This window comes from Pipistrellus hanaki, assembly GCF_964339955.1.
Source record: "Pipistrellus hanaki genome assembly, chromosome: 4".
Lineage (NCBI taxonomy): Eukaryota > Metazoa > Chordata > Mammalia > Chiroptera > Vespertilionidae > Pipistrellus > Pipistrellus hanaki.
In genome coordinates this window covers 102,026,984-102,047,619 of record NC_140506.1, presented here as the reverse complement: position 1 = coordinate 102,047,619, position 20,636 = coordinate 102,026,984, and the positions used below count along the sequence as shown (strand labels likewise).

The 20,636-nt window shown below is 59.9% G+C and overlaps 1 protein-coding gene across 3 annotated transcripts; it reads left to right on the top strand.

Annotated features, from left to right (window-relative positions):
- The first annotated feature begins 324 nt into the window (after positions 1-324).
- On the top strand, positions 325-20,175 carry LOC311622045 (acyl-coenzyme A synthetase ACSM2B, mitochondrial-like). Of its 3 annotated transcripts, none has more exons than XM_084882753.1 (12): positions 325-411; positions 1,263-1,441; positions 2,389-2,532; positions 3,530-3,686; positions 6,369-6,448; positions 6,538-6,661; positions 9,278-9,358; positions 9,953-10,054; positions 13,136-13,263; positions 13,374-13,473; positions 14,444-14,563; positions 17,310-20,175. In XM_084882753.1, the coding sequence occupies exons 2-12, from the start codon at positions 1,263-1,265 to the stop codon at positions 17,412-17,414; spliced, it is 1,320 nt and encodes a 439-aa protein (XP_084738879.1). In that variant the 5' UTR covers positions 325-411; the 3' UTR covers positions 17,415-20,175. The 3 variants fall into 3 exon arrangements, with proteins under 3 accessions (XP_084738879.1, XP_084738877.1, XP_084738878.1); XM_084882751.1 differs by having other exon boundaries at positions 329-411; positions 1,234-1,441; XM_084882752.1 differs by having other exon boundaries at positions 339-407; positions 1,234-1,441.
- Positions 20,176-20,636: the final 461 nt, after the last annotated feature.

Below are 20,636 nucleotides of genomic sequence, written 5' to 3'. Positions count from 1 at the left end.
AAGATGCCTGCACGGCACGCGTCCCCGTTGGTGTAGGAAACTCTCCTAGCGCCTGCTCCACGCACGGGCCGTGTGCTCGTGGGCCTTGCAGGCGTCGGAGAAAGAGCAGAAACCGTCCACTGTGCATCGGCACGTCACCACCACTTTGACAGGCGGCATGTGACTTTCCTAAGAACCATTAAAGGTCTGGCTCACTGAAGCCTCACTGAGCACAGCGTGGTGTGTGTGCTGTCCCTGCCTGTGCTGCAGGAGACAGGGCAGCTGTGAGTCATCGACGGAGAGCTCTGGCCCAAAGCCTAAGCATTTCCCATCAGCCCTTGCAGAGGAGCCTGAGTGGCGGGTCTGCAGCTGCCTGGGCGGCTCAGTGGAGTGGAACTGAGGCTGGGAACTGCAGAGGAGCTGGATCTGTCTGTGTGTGTGTGTGTGTGTCTGAGTGTGTCTGTGTGTGTGTCTGTATGTATGTGTCTGTATGTGTGTCTCTGTATTTATGTGTGTGTCAGTTTGTATGTGTATGTGTGTGTGTGTTTGTGTGTGTCTCTCTGTGTGTCTGTGTGTTTGTGTGTGTCAGTTGGTGTGTGTCTGTATACATGTGGCTGTGTGTCTGTGTATGTTTATGTGTGTCTCTCTGTGTGTCTGTGTATCTGTGTGTGTCTGAATGTGTGCCTGTGTGTCGATATGTGTCTGTGTGTGTCTGAGTGTGTCTGTCTGTATGTGTGTGTCTGTGTGTTTATGTGTGTGTCTGTCTGTGTAGGTCTGTGTGTGTTTATGTGTGTCTCTCTGTGTGTCTGTGTGTGTGTGTGTGTCTGTGTGTCTGTTGGTGTGTGTATCTGTGTGTATCTGTGTGTCTGTGTGTGTGTTTGTCTGTGTATATCTGTGTGTGTTTATGTGTGTGTCTGTGTGTCTGTGTGTTTATCTGTGTGTGTCTGTTGGTGTGTGTATCTGTGTGTGTCTGTGTGACAATGTGTGTCTGTTGGGGTGTGTGGGACTAAGGGCGGGTTATCAGGCTTAGACTGTCTGTGGTGTGACATTAGCCCTCTCACAGCTCTGACAACCCAGGGAAGCTGTGTGTAACCCCCTCTCTGGCCCCTGGTCCTCCCCTCCCCTCCACCGGAGCCCCTGTCCATCCCTCAGTGTCTGCGGGAAGGGAGGACACCAGCCCCCACTCCCCACGATCCCTCCCCTCCCCCCCCCCCCCCCCCCCCCCGGTTCTCTCTAAGCCTCCTGACTCCCCAGGCCTGGTCTTCATGCCCGGGACCATCCAGATGACGGCCAAGGACATCCTCTACCGGCTGCAGGCGTCCAAGGCCAGGGCCATCGTGGCCGGGGACGACGTGGCCCAGGCAGTGGACACGGTGGCCCCTGACTGCCCATCTCTGAGAACCAAGCTGCTGGTATCTGAACACGGCCGGGAGGGCTGGCTGCACTTCCAGCCGCTGCTGCAGTGAGTGTCTCCCCGCAGGGGCCTGAACAAGCCCAGCGCGTGGCCTGGAGGTCGGGAGGTCAGGAGGTCGGGAGGTCAGGAGGAGCATGGGGACCGGTGAGGGGGAGGGTCATGCCGGCGTCAGGGCGGGAGCGGCCTTCGGGGGCACATGCTGGGCTCAGATTCTCATGGGAGGATGGGCACCACCGGACTCCACCGGGAGAGCACTGCCCTGAGGGGACACACACACCCCCGGGCCACACGTGTGCATGCATGTAACTGCGGGTCCAGCTGGGGCCACAGTGAGCCCCGGGCCCCACCAGCAACACCAAGTGGGCGAGACACAGCAGCCTGGTCAGTGGAAGGACCAGGGCACGGCCGGAGCCTCTGAGGTCACACACAAGTGATGGCTGGCACCCCGGTTTCTGGCCTCTCCTCCCTGCCTCCCCTCCTCCTCCCACTCCTCGGCCTGGCTGCTGCAGCCAGGGCAGCACTGGGGGCCAACCCGCTTCCCGTCACGTGTCTGCAATCCCTCCCGGGGACGCAGAGACACAGAGCCCAGGACAGCCTGGGGGGCCGAGCGCTTCCTTCTGGTGATCCGTGTTCCGACAGCGGCCAGGGCATTGGACTCGAGATCGGGGCCCTGGAGGAGGGGTCTAGGAGTGCAATGCTTAGAGGGAATGGCTGGCACCCCACCTGGTGCCATGTCAGAGATCCCAACAGCAAGTGGAGGAGCATGACCTGAGTCAGCTCCCTGTGTGCTGTTCCTCTCTCCTGAGCCCAGGCCCTCACTGGGCGGGAGGGAGGGAGCCGGGTCCTCAGCCCGTCCCGCCGCCCGGAGGTGTCACCCGCGTGGCACTGCCTAGGCCGGTCCGGGCTCCGGGGCTCCGGAAGCCTCCCTCCCTGCGGCCAGCGGGAGGGGGGCCTCTGGGACCCTGGGCGGCAGCCTGAGGGCCCTGTCCCTGCAGAGGGGCGGCCCCCGCTCACCGCTGCGTGGAGACGGCGGGCCAGGAGGCGGCGGCCATCTACTTCACCAGCGGGAGCACCGGGCTCCCCAAGATGGCAGAGCACTCCCACGCCAGCCTGGGCATCAAGGCCAAGATGGACGCTGGGTAAGCAGACCCTCCCCTCGCTACAGAGACCCCAGGGGTCTGACTCCGCCCAGTGCCCATGGCTGCCTGGGGCCTCGGAAAGGAGGGCGGGCTGGGCATGGCCAACGGCCAACGGCCTGACCACAGAGCACCAGGCGCCGGCCCTGAGCCTGCGCTGCCGCTGACAGCTGGGCGCACAGCGTGGCAGACCCAGCCGCCTCGCCTGTGAGGTGCTGGTGGCTCGCTCTAACGCCCTTGTCAGCAGCAGACGACCTTCCAGGAGCTCCATCGGGTTACCGGAGGGAACAGCCTCCGATGCCAGCACTGGGGACGCCCACCTCCCTTCCCCGCGTGGTGGGCAGGGCCCCCAGGCCGCCGGGCGGCACAGGCCTCGGCCTCGCGGGAGGCCGGCCCGGAGACTCTCAGACACCGCATGGCCCTCGGAGACGCCAGGAAGCCTCATTATTAAGGGAATGAGCTAGAGGAGCCACAGCACATGCAGTTTCTATGGTGTGGAGGCCGAGTCACTCCGTGTGTCTGAGATGTGAACGCTCACCTGCCCCACACTTGTCCTGGTGGCGGTGACCCAGTTCTCTTTGGGCAGTAACAGCAGAGCCTCCTTCCGGCAGACAGGACGGGGCTCCACTGGGGGCGCTCCGTGCCAGGCCACCCACTGGCTTGTCCCCGGAGAGAGGGCAGGCTTAGGTCGTGCCGGTGCTCCGGGGGCACAAAGGCCAGCTCGGCGGCTCCGGCCGGAGCGACCACCGTGTGCGAGGAGTGCTGAGCGGCCCTGTGGCCCAGCCGGCCACTGCGCTCTGCGACCAGTGAGAGCCACCCCAGACCTCCGCTCAGGGACCTCAGCGGGTCACACCCTCAAACACCCTCCTCCTGGGAGCAGAGTGCAGACAGACAACTCTCCTCCGTCGCTTCTGCGCAGACACGCTCCCACGAAGCAGGCACACACCTGCCCCGCTCCCCAGCACGCATGTCATGTGCACGTGTGTTGCTCTCTCCTCAGCCTGTGGATGGGCCTGCAGGCCTCGGACCTGGTCTGGACCATCTCGGACACGGCCTGGATCCTGAACATGCTGTGCTCCTTCCTGGAGCCCTGGATGGCGGGTGCCTGCGTGTTCGTCCACCTGCTGCCCAGGTTCGACCCCCTGGTCATCCTGCAGGTGAGGCCCACACACCACGCGCTCGGGGGATTGCAGTCTCTCCCGCCCACACCGTGTGCGGTCCGTCACCCTCTCCCCCCCCCCCCCCAACTGCACGTGTGCGGTCCGTCACCCTCTCTCCCCCCGTGTGCGGTCCGTCACCCTCTCTCCCCCCGAGTGCGGTCCGTCACCCTCTCTCCCCCGTGTGCGGTCCGTCACCCTCTCTCCCCCCGTGTGCGGTCCGTCACCCGCTCTCCCCCTGAGTGCGGTCCCCTCACCCTCTCTCCCCCCGAGTGCGGTCCGTCACCCTCTCTCCCCCCCCGTGTGCGGTCCCCTCACCCTCTCTCCCCCCGTGTGCGGCCCCCTCACCCTCTCTCTCCCCGTGTGCGGTCCGTCACCCTCTCTCCCCGTGTGCGGTCCCCTCACCCTCTCTCCCCCCGTGTGCGGTCCGTCACCCTCTCTCCCCCGTGTGCGGCCCGTCACCCTCTCTCCCCCGTGTGCGGCCCCCTCACCCTCTCTCCCCCGTGTGCGGTCCGTCACCCTCTCCCCCCGTGTGCGGTCCCCTCACCCTCTCTCCCCCCGTGTGCGGCCCCCTCACCCGCTCTCCCCCGTGTGCGGTCCCCTCACCCTCTCTCCCCCGTGTGCGGTCCGTCACCCTCTCTCCCCCGTGTGCGGTCCCCTCACCCTCTCTCCCCCGTGTGCGGTCCCCTCACCCTCTCTCTCCCTGTGTGCGGTCCGTCACCCTCTCTCCCCCCGTGTGCGGTTCGTCACCCTCTCTCCCCCCGTGTGCGGTTCGTCACCCTCTCTCTCCCCGTGTGCGGTCTGTCACCCTCTCTCCCCCGTGTGCGGTCCCCTCACCCTCTCTCCCCGTGTGCGGTCCCCTCACCCTCTCTCCCCCGTGTGCGGTCCGTCACCCTCTCTCCCCCGTGTGCGGTCCCCTCACCCTCTCTCTCCCCGTGTGCGGTCCGTCACCCTCTCTCCCCCCGTGTGCGGTCTGTCACCCTCTCTCCCCCGTGTGCGGCCCCCTCACCCTCTCTCTCCCCGTGTGCGGTCCGTCACCCTCTCTCCCCCGTGTGCGGTCCCCTCACCCTCTCTCCCCGTATGCGGCCCCCTCACCCTCTCTCCCCCGTGTGCGGTCCGTCACCCTCTCTCCCCCCTCGGTGGAGGTGCGGTGGTCCCGCCACGGGGGGGCGGGGTGGGTTTGAGGAGTCCGTTCACCAGGCCTCGCCAGGCAGCACTGACCCCGCCTGCAGCTGTTGCAGGAGGCGGGAGGGGGCTGCTCTGCAGGGCGCCCAGTCGGGGGCTCTGAGGAGCCAGGCCGGACCCTGCCCAGGGGCTCCGGGAGTCCAGGGTCGCCCCTCACTCCTGTGTGTCCACCGCCGGCCAGGCGTGGCCTGGATTCTCTCAGGGGATTCTACTCACATGATTCCGTCGCTTTCCCTTCTAATCACACTCTCACTCTGCCTCCTACACAAACCATGTGCTCTGCCTTCCGTGAAGAGGAGCAGTTTTCCTGGGAGCCGGCTGGCAAGGAGACCGGGCTTGGGGCGGGACGCCACGGGGGAAGGCGCCACAGTGAGGGCCCCTCCGAGGCGGTGCAGGGAGACGGGCCGAGGCTCGGAGAGCTCAGCGGCTGTCTGGAGGATGCCCACCGGCGCTGCTCTGCTGGTGTGAGCCGTGGTCGGCAAACTCATCCGTCCGCAGAGCCAAACACCAACAGGACAACAACTGACGTTTCTTTGGAGAGCCACAATTTTAAACCTAAACTATATAGGCAGGCACATTGTTATTACCTTAATTAGGGCACTCCTAAGCTGGCCTTGCCTAAAAACTCAAGGGCCAGAGAGCCGCCTGTGGCTCACGAGCCCAGAGCGCAGACCCTGGCGTTAGAACGCCCTCCCGTGCACTGAGGGCGCGGGTCGGGTTCCCGTCAGGGCACATACCCGGGCGCAGCTCCACCTCTGGCCGGTGCATACAGTCCCCAGTGGGGCATGGCTACAACCAACCAGCGTTTCTCTCTCTCCATCCCTCCCCCTCGCCACCAAGAACAATGAAATATATATCCTTGGGTGAGGTTTAAAACAGAGTGCCTGGAGGAAATAATGGCACGATTCGCTGATGCTAACCATTTTCTATGCTTTTGCCTCAGTCCTTCTCCTGTGAGCTCTGTGCAGACAGAGGTGGCGTGGCATAGCAGCCAATGCTGCCCGCTCCGCCGGCTGTGTGCCCCGGCCTCTGAGCCACGGCTTTCCCTCTGGCCGGGGTGATCACGCACGCGTGGTTTGTGAGCAGAGCAGTGCTGGCCCGGGTCTGGCTCAGCACCAGCTGAGCTGTAGGACCTCCTGACTAGTCATAGGCCTTTCCCCTGAGGCCCTCTTCCTCCCCCCGCCCCGCCCCATCATGAGCTGGGCGGGAGGTTCAGCCGCTGGCTCCCGAGCCAGGCAGCCGCAGCGGCCGCTCCACGGCCTGCAGCTGTGGGTGTGAGGACAGTCATTGCAGCGGCAGGACCAAGCAGCTCGACCGGACAAAAGTGCACAGTCACTGGCTTTCTCTCCGCCATCGGAGCTTGTTCCTCTGCTCGGTCTGTGTGAGGGGACAGGAGAACCGGGCTCATTGGCCTGGAGCAGACACACCAGTAAGCTAGGCTGAAACGCAGACCCAGCCACGCCCACAGGAGGGGTCTCACCTGGCTGTCTTCCACAGGTTTTGTCCAGCTACCCAGTCAGCAGCTTGGCGGGCGCCCCGCTGGTGTACCGCATGCTGGTGCAGCAGGACCTGTCCAGGTGATCCCCTCCCCGCGCTCCCCTGCCTACCCCACGGCCAGCACCCAGCTCGGGCCTGAGGAGACACTGCCTCTCCCCTCTCCCCTCAGGTTCCGGTTCCCGCACCTGCAGGGCTGCTTCAGCGGCGGGGAGGCCCTGCACCCGGGCACGCTGGCCAGCTGGCGGGCACAGACAGGCCTGGACATCCGCGAGTTCTACGGCCAGACGGAGACGGTACCCCCTCTGCCGCCGGGGCCAGGAGCTGCCCCCTGCTCCCTCCCCCCTCCCCGTCCCACTTGACAATGAGCATACAGCCAGCCTCCTGGGTGCTGCCCTCAGTGCCATGGGCGCCCTGCGGGTGGGCACTGAGAGTGGAGGGAGCACTGGGGGGTGGGGGGCAGTGGAGACAGGACAGCGGTGTGGAGGCACCGCGGGGAGGAGAGGCTGAGCGGCTGGCAGAGGCAGGTGGCCCTCTGAGTGGCCCTCAGCAGAGCCCTGGCTTCAGGCGACCAGCACAGCTGCTCAGGGGAAGGGACCTCCAGGAGCCGGCCTGCAGGGAGGGGACACGCGCTGCGACCTCCGTGTGGCCGGTGAGGTGGCCAGAGGTGCTCTGCGCTCTTGTCCACGTCCCTGTCCGCCACCTGGACCACGGGTGCTTCTAGCCGCCACCGGGCACTGCGCCCTCCCCAGCGCCTCTGCTGGGCCTCAACAATTCTCCCCCTCCTCTCCCCCTCCCCACCACCCCCGCCTGCCACTCCATCCCCGCCACCCCCTCCCTGCCACTCTTCCCCACCACCCGCCACCCCTCCAGCTCCTGCGGGAGGATGGGGACTACAGGGCTGTGCTGGGGGTGCAGTGTGAGGAGGACCAGGAACTGCAGGGCTGAGCTTAGGGGGGTGGGGGTTGCAGTGCAGGAGGACAGTGCAGGGGCAGGGGCAGGGGCGGGGGCAGGGCCCCCGGGTGGTCAGAGGGAGTCTGCCCAGGCCCCCATGGCGGTGGCAGTGTATTTTGGCCACAGCCAGGCTGGGACTTAGGGAGGTAATTTAATTCCATTCTGTGTAAAAACTTCGGGTGCCCTTGCTCCCTTAGGACAGTACAGCTCCCTAAAAAAGATTAAAATGTGGTTGTTAGTTCCTCCGTTCGGGGGAGTAGTCAGTCAGATTTCTTCCAAAACAATTTAGGGTCAGGAAAGGCGAGAGAGCAGGGGAGAGGAGAGCAAGGGAGGAAGAGCAGGGGAGGGGAGGGCAGGGAGGGGAGAGCAGGGGAGGGGAGGGGAGGGCAGGGAGGGGAGAGCAGGGAGGGGAGAGAGAGGGGAGGGGAGAGCAGGGAGGGGAGGGCAGGGGAGGGGAGAGAGCAGGGAGGGGAGAGCAGGGAGGGGAGAGCAGGGAGGGGAGAGAGAGGGGAGGGGAGAGCAGGGAGGGGAGGGCAGGGGAGGGGAGAGAGCAGGGAGGGGAGAGCAGGGAGGGGAGAGCGGGGAGGGGAGAGCAGGGAGGGGAGAGAGAGGGGAGGGGAGAGCAGGGGAGGGGAGGGCAGGGGAGGGGAGAGAGCGGGGAGGAGAGAGCAGGGAGGGGAGAGAGCGGGGAGGGGAGAGAGCGGGGAGGGGAGAGAGCGGGGAGGGGAGAGAGCGGGGAGGGGAGAGCGGGGAGGGGAGAGCGGGGAGGGGAGAGCAGGGAGGGGAGAGAGCAGGGAGGGGAGAGCAGGGAGGGGAGAGCAGGGAGGGGAGAGAGAGGGGAGGGGAGAGCAGGGAGGGGAGGGCAGGGGAGGGGAGAGAGAGGGGAGGGGAGAGCAGGGAGGGGAGAGCAGGGGAGGGGAGAGAGCAGGGAGGGGAGAGCAGGGAGGGGAGAGAGAGGGGAGGGGAGAGCAGGGAGGGGAGAGCAGGGAGGGGAGAGCAGGGAGGGGAGAGCAGGGAGGGGAGGGCAGGGGAGGGGAGAGAGCAGGGAGGGGAGAGCAAGGAGGGGAGAGCAGGGAGGGGAGAGAGAGGGGAGGGGAGAGCAGGGGAGGGGAGGGCAGGGGAGGGGAGAGAGCGGGGAGGGGAGAGCAGGGAGGGGAGAGAGCGGGGAGGGGAGAGAGCGGGGAGGGGAGAGCAGGGAGGGGAGAGAGCGGGGAGGGGAGAGCAGGGAGGGGAGAGCAGGGAGGGGAGAGAGAGGGGAGGGGAGAGCAGGGAGGGGAGAGCAGGGAGGGGAGAGCAGGGAGGGGAGAGCAGGGGAGGGGAGAGAGCAGGGAGGGGAGAGCAGGGAGGGGAGAGAGAGGGGAGGGGAGGGCAGGGGAGGGGAGAGCGGGGAGGGGAGAGCGGGGAGGAGAGAGCAGGGAGGGGAGAGAGCAGGGGAGGGGAGAGCGGGGAGGGGAGAGCAGGGAGGGGAGAGAGCAGGGAGGGGAGAGCAGGGAGGGGAGAGCAGGGAGGGGAGAGAGAGGGGAGGGGAGAGCAGGGAGGGGAGAGCAGGGAGGGGAGAGCAGGGAGGGGAGAGCAGGGGAGGGGAGGGCAGGGGAGGGGAGGGCAGGGAGGGGAGAGCAGGGAGGGGAGAGAGAGGGGAGGGGAGGGCAGGGAGGGGAGAGAGCGGGGAGGGGAGAGCAGGGAGGGGAGAGCAGGGGAGGGGAGGGCAGGGGAGGGGAGAGAGCGGGGAGGGGAGAGAGCGGGAGGGGAGGGCAGGGGAGGGGAGAGAGCGGGGAGGGGAGAGCAGGGGGGAGAGTAGGGAGGGGAGAGAGCGGGGAGGGGAGAGCAGCTGAGGCAGAAGGAAATTGTCTTCCCACTGGGTGAGGACTGCTCAGCTGAGGGTTCTTTGTCTTTAGTTTTCTTCAGTGCTGTGACCTATGACCCTCCTGAGGTTGCCATTTGTCTGCTGCTTCCCACAGGGCCTCACCTGCAGAGTGTCCAAGACCATGGCGGTGAAGCCGGGCCGCCTGGGGACTGCTGTGCCCCACTACGACGTGCAGGTCCGCTGGGCCTGGGGGCGTTCTGCACCGAGGGCGGTGCTGGAGAGGCAGTGCTGGGGAGGGGGGTGAATGTTCTCACCGCACAGGGAACCCTGGTTGTGTAAGCACTAGCGGGCAATGCATGGAGATTTATGCCGGAGTGTGCCTTTCTTCCCCGCTCCCCTCCCTCCCTCCCTCTGCACCCGCTCCCCTCCCGCCCTCCTCCCGCAGCAGTCTGTGACGTCAGCGTGCCCCCTCCGTCTGCAGATGCAGGCTCTGGACAGGGCTTGTTGCCTAGAGACCACGTGCTGGGCGGCCAGTCAGGGTGCCTTTTGATGTGTCTGGTGCCCAAGTTCCCGGGCCTTGAAAGCAACGGGGCGGCCACTCTCCTCCTGAGCTCCCGCAACCGGATGGTCCCAGCTCCTCTGGCCCCAGCTCCATGGGGCTTCCCTGACCCCCGCCAGGCAGGCGGGTTCGAGACCTGGCTCCACGCGCCTGGTTCCCCAGGTCCTGACCGGGTGCTCGGCCACCACTGGAGCCGAGGGCTCCGGGTGCCCAGCCGGCTCTCCTCTGCTGCCAGCCCGGCCCGGCTCACCCCGCCTGCTCCCTCCACAGGTCATCGACGACCAGGGCCACGTCCTGCCGCCAGGCACGGAGGGCGACCTGGCCATCAGGGTCAAGCCCCACCGGCCCATCGGCATCTTCTCCGGCTACGTGGTAACGCCGTCCGGGTGGGAGTGCGGGCTCTGGGAGGGAGGAGGGCGGTCCCGGAGCTGTGGACTCCCAGAGGCAATGGCCAGGGTGCCCAGGGCCAGGGGTGCCCGGGGCCAGGGTGCCCAGGGCCTAGAAAGGGTGCTCGCCAAGAAAGAAGGCCCTGCACGCTGCCGTCCTGAGCCTGACACTGCCCGCATCAGGAGGACGGCCTTCTCCACGCACAGGAGCTCCACATGGCAGAATGCCTCTGCCCTGAGCCACATGCCACAGTCCAGACTCTCCCGAGAGCCCTGCACCAAGCCTCATCCCCTCCTCTGTGACATGGATCCTCTGCCACACGGTCCTCTGTCACACGAATCCTCTGTCACACGATCCTCTGTCACACGAATCCTCTGTCACACGATCCTCTGTCACACGATCCTCTGTCACACGATCCTCTGCCACACGGTCCTCTGTCACACGATCCTATGTCACACGATCCTCTGTCACACGATCCTCTGTCACACGATCCTCTGTCACACGATCCTCTGCCACACGGTCCTCTGTCACACGATCCTATGTCACACGATCCTCTGTCACACGATCCTCTGTCACACAGATCCTCTGTCACACGATCCTCTGTCACATGGATCCTCTGCCACATGGTCCTCTGTCACACGATCCTCTGTCACACGATCCTCTGCCACACGGTCCTCTGTCACACGATCCTCTGTCACACGATCCTCTGTCACACGGTCCTCTTCCACATGATCCTCTGTCACACGGTCCTCTGTCACACGGATCCTCAGCCAACGATCCTCAGCCACACGGATCCTCTGCCACACGGATCCTCTGCCACACGGTCCTCTGTCACACGATCCTCTGTCACACGATCCTCTGTCTCACGGATCCTCCGTCACACGGTCCTCCTTCACACGATCCTCTGTCACACAATCCTCTGCCACAGGATCCTCTGTCACACGATCCTCAGCCACACGATCCTCAGCCACACGATCCTCTGTCACACGATCCTCTGTCACACGATCCTCTGTCTCACGGATCCTCCGTCACATGGTCCTCCTTCACACGATCCTCTGTCACAGGATCCTCAGCCACACGGATCCTCTGTCACACTGATCCTCTGTCACACGGATCCTCTGCCACATGGATCCTCTGCCACACGGTCCTCTGTCACACGATCCTCTGTCACACGATCCTCAGCCACACGGATCCTCTGTCACATGGATCCTCTGCCATATGGATCCTCTGCCACACGATCCTCAGCCACACGATCCTCTGTCACACGATCCTCTGCCACACGGATCCTCTGCCACACGGATCCTCTGCCACATGGATCCTCTGTCACACGGTCCTCTGTCACACGATCCTCTGCCACATGGATCCTCTGCCACACGGATCCTCAGCCACACGATCCTCAGCCACACGATCCTCTGTCACACGATCCTCTGCCACACGGATCCTCTGTCACACGGTCCTCTGTCACACGATCCTCAGCCACACGATCCTCTGCCACACGGTCCTCTGTCACACGATCCTCTGTCACACGATCCTCTGTCACACGATCCTCAGCCACACGATCCTCAGCCACACGATCCTCTGTCACACGATCCTCTGTCACACGGTCCTCTGTCACACGATCCTCTGTCACACAAATCCTCTGTCACACGATCCTCAGCCACACGATCCTCTGTCACACGATCCTCTGTCACACGATCCTCAGCCACACGATCCTCAGCCACACGATCCTCTGTCACATGATCCTCTGTCACACAGTCCTCTGTCACACCATCCTCTGCCACACGATCCTCAGCCACCCGGATCCTCTGCCACATGATCCTCTGTCACACAGTCCTCTGTCACACGATACTCTGCCACATGATCCTCTGTCACACGATCCTCTGTTACACGGTCCTCTCTCACACGGTCCTCTGTCAAGCCTCGTAAGCATATCACCCTGGGACTCACCACAGAGCTGGGGTTTTCCTGTCCTCAGATCTTGGAACATTAGAAATGGGTGTCCTCAGTCCGCCGCCTTGCTTTAGAGGTGAGGACGCTGAGACCAGAGGTCACAGGCGCATGCGAGCCGCCACTGCTGAGCCATGGCCGAGAAAGGCCTGCCTGAGCCTTAGCCAATCAGGAAATCCGTGGTATAGCTGCTGCCACTCCGTGTGTGCTTGCCGAATGGCACACCGCCCTCGCACACCTTGCGGACACCACACTCATTAGCCCTCGAGGCCCTTAGGAACTCCCTGGAGCCAAAGTGCTTAAGTTCAAAGCCCTGCTCCCCCTTTGCCTGTGTGAGGAAGTGGCTGACGCTCAGCCTCGGTTTCCAAACCTGTGGACTGTGAATTGCAGCACCTCGTAGCATTGCCATGGTTCTGGAAAGGCTTAGACAGCGCTGGTGAGCGTGCGCGAAGAGAGAAGGCTGAGATCCTCACTAGCACCCACGTGAGGTCCAGGTGAGGAGAGGGAGCCCGGAGAGGAGGCCGGCAGGCGAAGGTGCTGGAGTAAGGGTCGGCCTGGGGTCAGGGTTTGGCCTCAGTCTCTGCTCTGCCGTCGGGAATGGCTATGGGCTTTGGACACCACAGTGCACGCCCGTGTTCTCCGGAGCTGAGCATGCCCTCTGCCGTCTCTGAACCAGAGACTGAATGGCCATCCGTGCCCACACGCCTACACGTAAACAAACACCCAGATGCTAAAGGGGTGAACCCCAAGCCTTCTCCCTGGTCAGCAACACCGGCCTCAGCTGTTATATTTCTGGAATTTTCAAACCTAGCAAAGGAGCATGAGAGTATCCCGTCAACCTTGGCTCCCTTAGATGGTGCCTGAAACGGAGCCGGAGTCAGGCGGCCCAGGCAGGGACGTCCTGGCACGGGTCGTGGAGGTGTGCACGTTCCCTTGGCCTCGGGAGGGGCAGGGGCACCTGGGGGATAAGTGATCCAAAGGGGACGCGAGCTCCCTGGGGCGGGGTGGCCGCTCGGGCAGCCTGCCAGCGCAGGGCTCGCCTTGTGGCTGCTCGGCTGCTCATGCCGCCCGGGCTGGGGCGCAGGCTCTGCAGCACACGCTGTCTTTCTGCTGCTCCAGGACAACCCTGAGAAGACAGCGGCCAACATCCGGGGGGATTTCTGGCTCATGGGAGACCGCGCCATCAAGGACCAAGACGGCTATTTCCAGTTCGTGGGGCGGGCAGACGACATCATCAACTCCAGCGGGTGAGCTGTTCCGGGCCGGGAGTGGGATCCGGGTCCTTGTTCTAAAGGTTCCAGACCTGGGCCCGGCCCAGAGGGGTGCCCGTCTCCTCTGACAGGTGGTTCCTTTCCAGGTACCGGATTGGGCCCGGGGAGGTGGAGGACGCCCTCATGGAGCACCCCGCTGTGGCAGAGACAGCTGTCATCAGCAGCCCAGACCCCGTCCGAGGAGAGGTGATGGGGGCAGCAGCTGGGTGCAGACGTGGGCAACAAGGGCATAACGTATGATGGCTAAGAGGGTGTACTCTGGCCACTGGACGGCCTGAGCCAACATCTTGGCCCTCCTGCATACTTGCGGTGTGATCTGGGACAAGTTGCTTAGCCTCTCTGAGCCTCAGTTTCCCACCTGTAAGATGAGGGGTAGCTTGATGAGTAAAGTGTTAATATTTACAAGACTCTTGCAATGAGATCTGTCACATAGCAAGCACCTCAGAAGGTCTGCTGTTGTTGGCACTTGAATCAGAACTTGGGTTGCAGTGGGGCTGTGGGGAGATGGAAGACCCTCACAATAATGAAGGCTACAGCAAAGGTCCAGAGGGGTCTGCAGGAGCCTGGTGTGTGGAGAGGCAGTAAGGTGCAGAGGTGTGGGTCAGCGTTCAGCTGCATCTCTGCAGGTACATGTGGACACTCATACCTCTGGCAGGTATGGGGCATGTCACCATGGAAACCAGAGCAGCCACTAGGCAAATGAGGCCCAAAGAGGGTCCTCTAGTGGGAAAACTCTGTGCCAGGACGGAGCGAAGCCTCGGGCCTGGAAGGCTGCGTATGATTTCCTTGTAGTACCCACGCATTAAGGAAGACAGTCAGACCTCCATGTCACAGCTGTGCACGTGGTGGCGTGGGGGTGCACAGAGCTCCGGGTCTGTGGCCACAGCCTGTACTGTCCAGCCTCTCCCTGCCTCTGTTGCCTCTGGGATGTGAGGTGAGCAGGTCTCAGGCTGCAGTCCTCACTGCCCTCCCAGTAAGCCATTTGAGAGACTGGACTTTGGCCATTATTACCCCAGTGTCTCCCTTTTCTTGGCCCCAAGCCCCTGGAGGCCCAGTGGAGAGGACACGGGTCAGTGGCTGAGGAGGAGTCCTAACGCTGACTGTGCTACCCCGGAGTGCCCACGCGTCTGACCTCTCGCCCTCGCCCGTGCCGCAGGTGGTGAAGGCCTTTGTGGTGCTGGCGCCGCAGTTCGTGTCCTGCGACCCGGAGCAGCTCACCCGGGAGCTGCAGCAGCACGTGAAGTCGGTGACCGCCCCGTACAAGTACCCGAGGAAGGTGAGGGCTGTCCCCAAGCCTGAGGAGAGACGGCCTCTCTCATGTCCCCTTCTGGCCGGGGCCAGGACCTTATTCCAAAGTCCTGCCTGGCTGTGACCGAGAAAGTCCCCCAACCCATCCAGAAGCATTCTCGGTGCCAGAGGGCAGCCTCGCCTCAGCTCACCCTGATTGAAACTGGAGGCTCTGCACAGTTCCCGCCACACCGGCCACAGCCCCTCTCGGCACCGAGCTCTCGCTCTGTTACTCGGGTTCTCTGGGCTGCGAGCAGCAGAAACCCGACTTGAAGTTTATTTCTCACACACTGATGAGTGCAGGGGCGAGTGCTCAGACTGACACGCTGGGAACAGCAGGCAAGGGGAGTCAGGGGTGGCTCTTGCCCCGGCTCTCCTTTCGGTATTGGCCTTCTTCCTGGAAGTGCTCCCAGCAGCTCCACACACTCTTCCAGAGCTGTGCAAATCCCCGTGGTCCCCAGAGGACCAGCCTGCACATTGGTTCCCATTGGAGCATTTCCGGTCAGAGTCCACTGCTAACCCAATCCCTGTAACAAGGGGTGAAACACTCTGATTGGCCAGCTATGGGTCACATGGTCACCCCTAGAGGGCATGCAGGATGACGGGAGAAAGGGCTGCCCTACCCAGGTCAGGGACCAGTGAAGGAGGGTGGCTCCCGCGGTAAATGGAAGAGCCGTCGTCAGAAAAGGCAAAAAGCATACACTCCACTGTGTCTGCTTTCACGGGGCAGGGAGCCGAGGCAGAGGTGGGCACGAAAGAGTTTGCCCCAGGGAAGGGTTTAATTTCTCCTCTTTGGAGTCTGGGCGGAAGGTGAGAGCAGCCCCACAAAGCCCCCAGCTCCTATGTAACCAGGTGCCCTCTAACAACTGGTCCGCACACACAAGCTGTCCTGGCGGGGTCTCTGAGAGGCAGACTCAGGGTCTGACAGCCAGAGGTTTGGAGGGAGTCTTTGGGGTGCTCTTGGGAAGGGAGGGGAAGGGCTGACTGAAGGTAGAGTTGCACTGTGATGTGGCTCAGTGGCCTCAGCCAGCTCCTGGGAGTCTTGAAGCTAAGACACCCTCTCAGTTTCCAGAGCAGCAGCTGGAGAAGGGCCTTACAGCCCCTTTAGGTCAGCCTGGATGCAGCTGCCTGGGGCGGGGCGGGGCGGGGCCGGGGCGGGGCGGGGCCATGGGAGGGGAAGGGCGGGACAATCCCCTGAGCTGCTGTGCTCCCTGGGGGGCCTGGCAATGGGAAAGTGAGTCCTCCATTCCTGCAGGGACCTGGGTGGTACCTCAGAGTCCACCACACAAACTTACATTCACCTCCACTACTCACTCAGCAGTCTCTCTGTGCCTCACTTTTCCTCCCTGTAAAATGGGGATAATGGTGTCACCCCTCCACAGGTTGTTAAGAAGAACAGTTAATGTTTGTAAGGTACCTTAGCCAGAATTTAATAAGTATTTTAAAAGCGGCTAGGAATCGGACCACACCAAGCATATTATGAATTTTGACTTGTAGCTGAATATTTCTGAGGATCCAGTGGAGAGGTCGGGTCATACAGGGTAGCAGTGTACTGTCCCCTTAGAATGCCCGCAGTGGTTCTTCCCACACCTTCCTCCTCCCAGCACCCGCCCCCTCACCTACACACACACACACACACACACACACACACACACACACACACACACACCACCGCTCCTCTCCCTTCTTCCGGACACACACATCACTTTCTTCCTCGCTGGGAGCCTCCTGTGTTTTCTTCTACTCTCCACTGACACCTCCAACCAAATAGTCCTGTTTTAGGTCAGACACTCCTTGTGGGAATACTCAGCGCTGCCCTGTAGCGAGAAAGCAGCCAGCCACAACTGCAAATAAACACGTGTGGCTGTTGTTTCAATAAAACTTTATTTACAAAAACAGAAGGGCTGGATTTTGCCCTTGCCAACCCCCAGCTTTATCTAACTGTGATTTAACAAATTCTTTCCTTTACAAAGTTAGTCTTGCCTCATGGCAAGTCAGCTGCTAAAAGGATACTTTTTCCTTACCAGTGTCCCTATTATTACTTTCCTTAAACCAAAACCATCTGACTTCTAGACCAGCGGTGAGTTCTCTTCCCCGCCCACACCTTGGGGTTCAGGAGAACTAGAGACAGAGGGTCCTGAACGTCGAGCATTCCTTCCCGGGTGAGAAAGGTGGAGTTGGAGAGGCTTTGAGTTCTGCTGAGGACACATCAGCAGCAAATGATGGAGATGACATTGAAAACCAGGCTCCCTAACCTCAGCTGCCTGTTTCTAGTCCAGATCCAGACGCAGGGCTAACACCGTGGGCTTGGCCCTGCCAGGAGCTCAGCCTGCACTCATCCTCACAGCGCCACAGGCTGTGATTCCGGGTGACTGGGCGGGAAGGATGAGTCTCAGGAAAGCCTCCATCAAAGCCAGGTAGAAGGTCTGGGAGAGACAGGGGCATAGAGAGTCTAATGTCAGGGCTCAGGTGTCTGCCTCCTGTGAGGGGTCAGTCCCTTGCACTGCTCTCCCTGCCCCCAGTTCGTCAGAGGCCAGTCGGCTCACTCTTAGGTCCTATTTGCCTCACTTTCTGAATCTTCTTGCTGCACCTTCATATGTCCTGGGAGTTTTCCTAGCTCAGCAGTCACTCACCTGGAGCCTCCAGCCCCGGAACTTCCCCTCACTTAGCAATTCCTCCAAAAAGCCAACCTGCGGAGTCATGGATGGCCAGCCCTGACCGATCTGTCCCAACAGGTGGAGTTTGTCTTGGACCTGCCCAAAACCGTGTCTGGGAAAGTCCAGCGGACGAAGCTCCGAGATCAGGAGTGGAAGAGGCCTGGGCCAGCCCGGGCCCAGTGACACCGGCAGGGGGTTTCTTTGGGCCCTGCCCCCTCGTCCCCTTCCTCCATTAACAAAGGGTACAGCCACTCTTTACCTGGGCTACTTAGATCTTTATAATATATTTTTCAACAATTTTTGAGATTCAAATCCAATTCTAATTACTTTAAGACCTTTACTTGGGCTAATTTTTGTAACACAGACAATTTACTGATTTTCTCCGAGGTCTTAAAGTTGTTTTAACATGCTTCATTAGCATTTTAAAAACCACTCTTTATTATGGAATTGCCAATCCTGTTTTTTCCTGGGTCAAATTCGCAGTCTTTCGTTTTGCAGGAAAAAACTGTCTTGAGTTTTTCATTTCTGTGGCTTTGGCAGAGAGTCAAGCTCAAAACCCTAAATTTCCAAAAAGTGGACAGTTGCACACATTTTGTTTTAAGCCAGGCTTCTCTCCCCATGAGCACAGAAATCCCAGACGCATTTCTAAATTTTTATGGCGAGAAAGGAGACTCTAAATCAGCGTACTGGGAGAGTGGGCTCCATATTGGCTTGCCTCGTGTCTCCCTTCCCCACACCCTGCTTGCTTTGGGGGAAGTTTTCAGTAACTTTCTGGCTGCGTGTCTTTTCATGCTTAATAGATAAAGACAGATCTTAAATTTTTTTTTCTTTTTTCTCTTTACGAAGTAATAACTAGCACTTAAGCTTATCTTTGCCAAAATTTGGTTATCATAAGATGTTCTTCGGTAATTTTTAAATAAAACTTTAAGTAATCTTTCTGCAGGAGAGCTTATAGCTCTGCCCTTTGAATTTCTCCGCACTAGAGGTGGTTTCAGTAGTGGGATTTCCTTTCTTATTACAGATTTTAGATTCCAAATATAAATTAAGATTTTAATTTGAACAAGAAACTACATTAAAGATGACCATGGCATTCTTTTTTCAGCCTGATTTAAAGAAGTACCTTTTGATATTCCAATTTCTTTATAATTTTGCCTATTGACCAAATTTTTCCCCAATATAATCTGACTGAAACACAAAGTATCACTCACACACTTGCAGATTCCAGGGGTTCTGAAGCTGACATGGGCTCTGTGCACAGTGAACTTTACCATCCGCTCAGGCGAACCCTTCTTTCTCCAGAAGCTTTCCATTAGTGTCTCCAGGGTTGAAGTCCAGCCCAAGGTTGGGTCCCCATGCCAGGGTTCTCTCCCCAGCCTTACAAAAGGCTCAGCATTCTGGAGAAAAGGGCTGATGTGCAGATGATTAAAGAGTCCAAGGATGAAAGATAACTTTGAAAGGCATTGGGGGTCAGAGGATCTTCAGCTAAAGGAGCTGAAGACTCTTTTGTCTAAGGACTCCGTGCTATTTATTTAACACAATTTGTCCTAAGGCAAGGTGGAGATACGCACTTCAAAGGGTAAGGTTTCAAAGGGTTTTGTCAGTTTGGGGAATAACCAACAGCTGTTCTGGTGTTTGGCCAACTGTTACACCCAGACTTCATGATCCCCAAGGACCACCAGGGAGCTGAGTCCAATGCAATAAACAAAAGAGCCTTTTCCATGCTAGCATGGGCTCTTCCCACTCACACCGGCAGCATGGCGGAAGAGAGCGCGAATTTCGCCCAGTCCAGGGGTTTTACTCCGGTTGGTGGTGATGTCACTGCCTCTGCTAACCCTGATTGGTTGTGTGAGGGATAGAGATAACTCCTTCTTGTGGGGCGGAGTCAGGAGCTCATCCTCGCCCCACCCTGTCCTCTCACAACAAGAGGCAATAAAATGCCCTGAGTTGTCTGGCAGTTAACAAATCCTATTCAGGTTTGGGGGAAGTGCCATTCAGCCATTTCCACCAGGTAAGCTACATATGTGGCTCACCCTTGTTGAGCTGCCCAAGCTTCACCAGCATTTTGGTGAAACTCTTGTAATTATTACATGCTGGAATTGGTTCCTGGCAGCAGGGAGTCAGGTGGACACTCGCAGAAACACAGAGATGCTGGAGAAGAAGAGTGAGTCCCTGGAGGCGGGCGAGACTGGGATGCTCTGGGCTTGAGGTGCCCAAGACACAGCTCAGCAGAGATGTCCAGTGGGTGGTTGGGTCTGAAGCTCAGAACAGAGGTCCCTAGCTAATAGTTTCCCATGTGTGTGCCACAGCCCTGAGAGAGGGGGGGTGAGAGGGAATGGGTGGATCTCCAGGCCCCTCTCTGCTGACAGCAATGCTCCTCACAGCCACACCTGCTAGAGGAGAGCTGTTTTCTCCAGGCATTGTGTACACAGAGGCCCTTGCCACAGGGAGTCACCGCAGCCCCAGAGCCCGGGAGAGGGCAGGAGTCGTGAGCGGGCAGGGATGGGCCCTTCCTTCCCCAGCTCTTGTCTTCTCATATAAACGAGAGACCCTGGTTGTGTTGTGATAAAACCCATTTATTAAAGCAGTTATGAGAAGGAAAACCCCTATTTTGTAAAAAAAAAAAAAACAAAAAAAAAAAACCCTGCTGTTTCTAAAAATGTTTGCTTTCTAGTCCGCTTTAGCCTGTTTGAATAATGATGAAGATAAACTTAGCTGTATGACCTTGTAGGCCAGAGACTAGATATGCTCATAATCTCAATACCATGCCAGGTGCATTTTTTAATTGGATAGAACTGTATTGTTTTCAAGGCTAGCATCGAGATAACCATTAAATGCACATAGGGCTGGCTCTTTAATAAAAAGGGAAGTTCTGCTTGTAGCCTTGCTTAGAATTTGAATTCATTTTCTCTGGACCCATCGCATGATGAATAAAATAAGTCTCTCCAAACTCTCCTCCTGCGTTGTTTGATTGTTCGGGAACTCTGTAATATAATTTGGTGCATTGGCCAGGAAAACCAATCCATGCTTGGTCTTTTAGCCTCTGGTGAGTGGACTGGCCTCTGGGAGGCGCCGCTCTGCTGATTTAGCAGAATTAAACCGGAGGTCTTTGGGCACTCCCTGATCTCTCAGCCCAGGACCCAACCAGCATTTGGAGAGAGCAGACAGACACTTCTGGACCTGTCGACAGAATCGGTAAGGTAGGGGCCCTGTCAGTTCAGCCCACTCGAATGAGTGGAAGGGGGAGCTTGATCACCTCCCCAGAGGCCATAGAACTTCCTCAGGCAAATTAATCAGGAATTGGGTGGATTGTTGTTTAAACTCTGAGTGAATGTCTGGTGAAAGTGTGTAAGTGTGGAGGGAGAGGACCTGCCCTCTCTATCCTTTGTGTGGCTCCACGACCTTGGT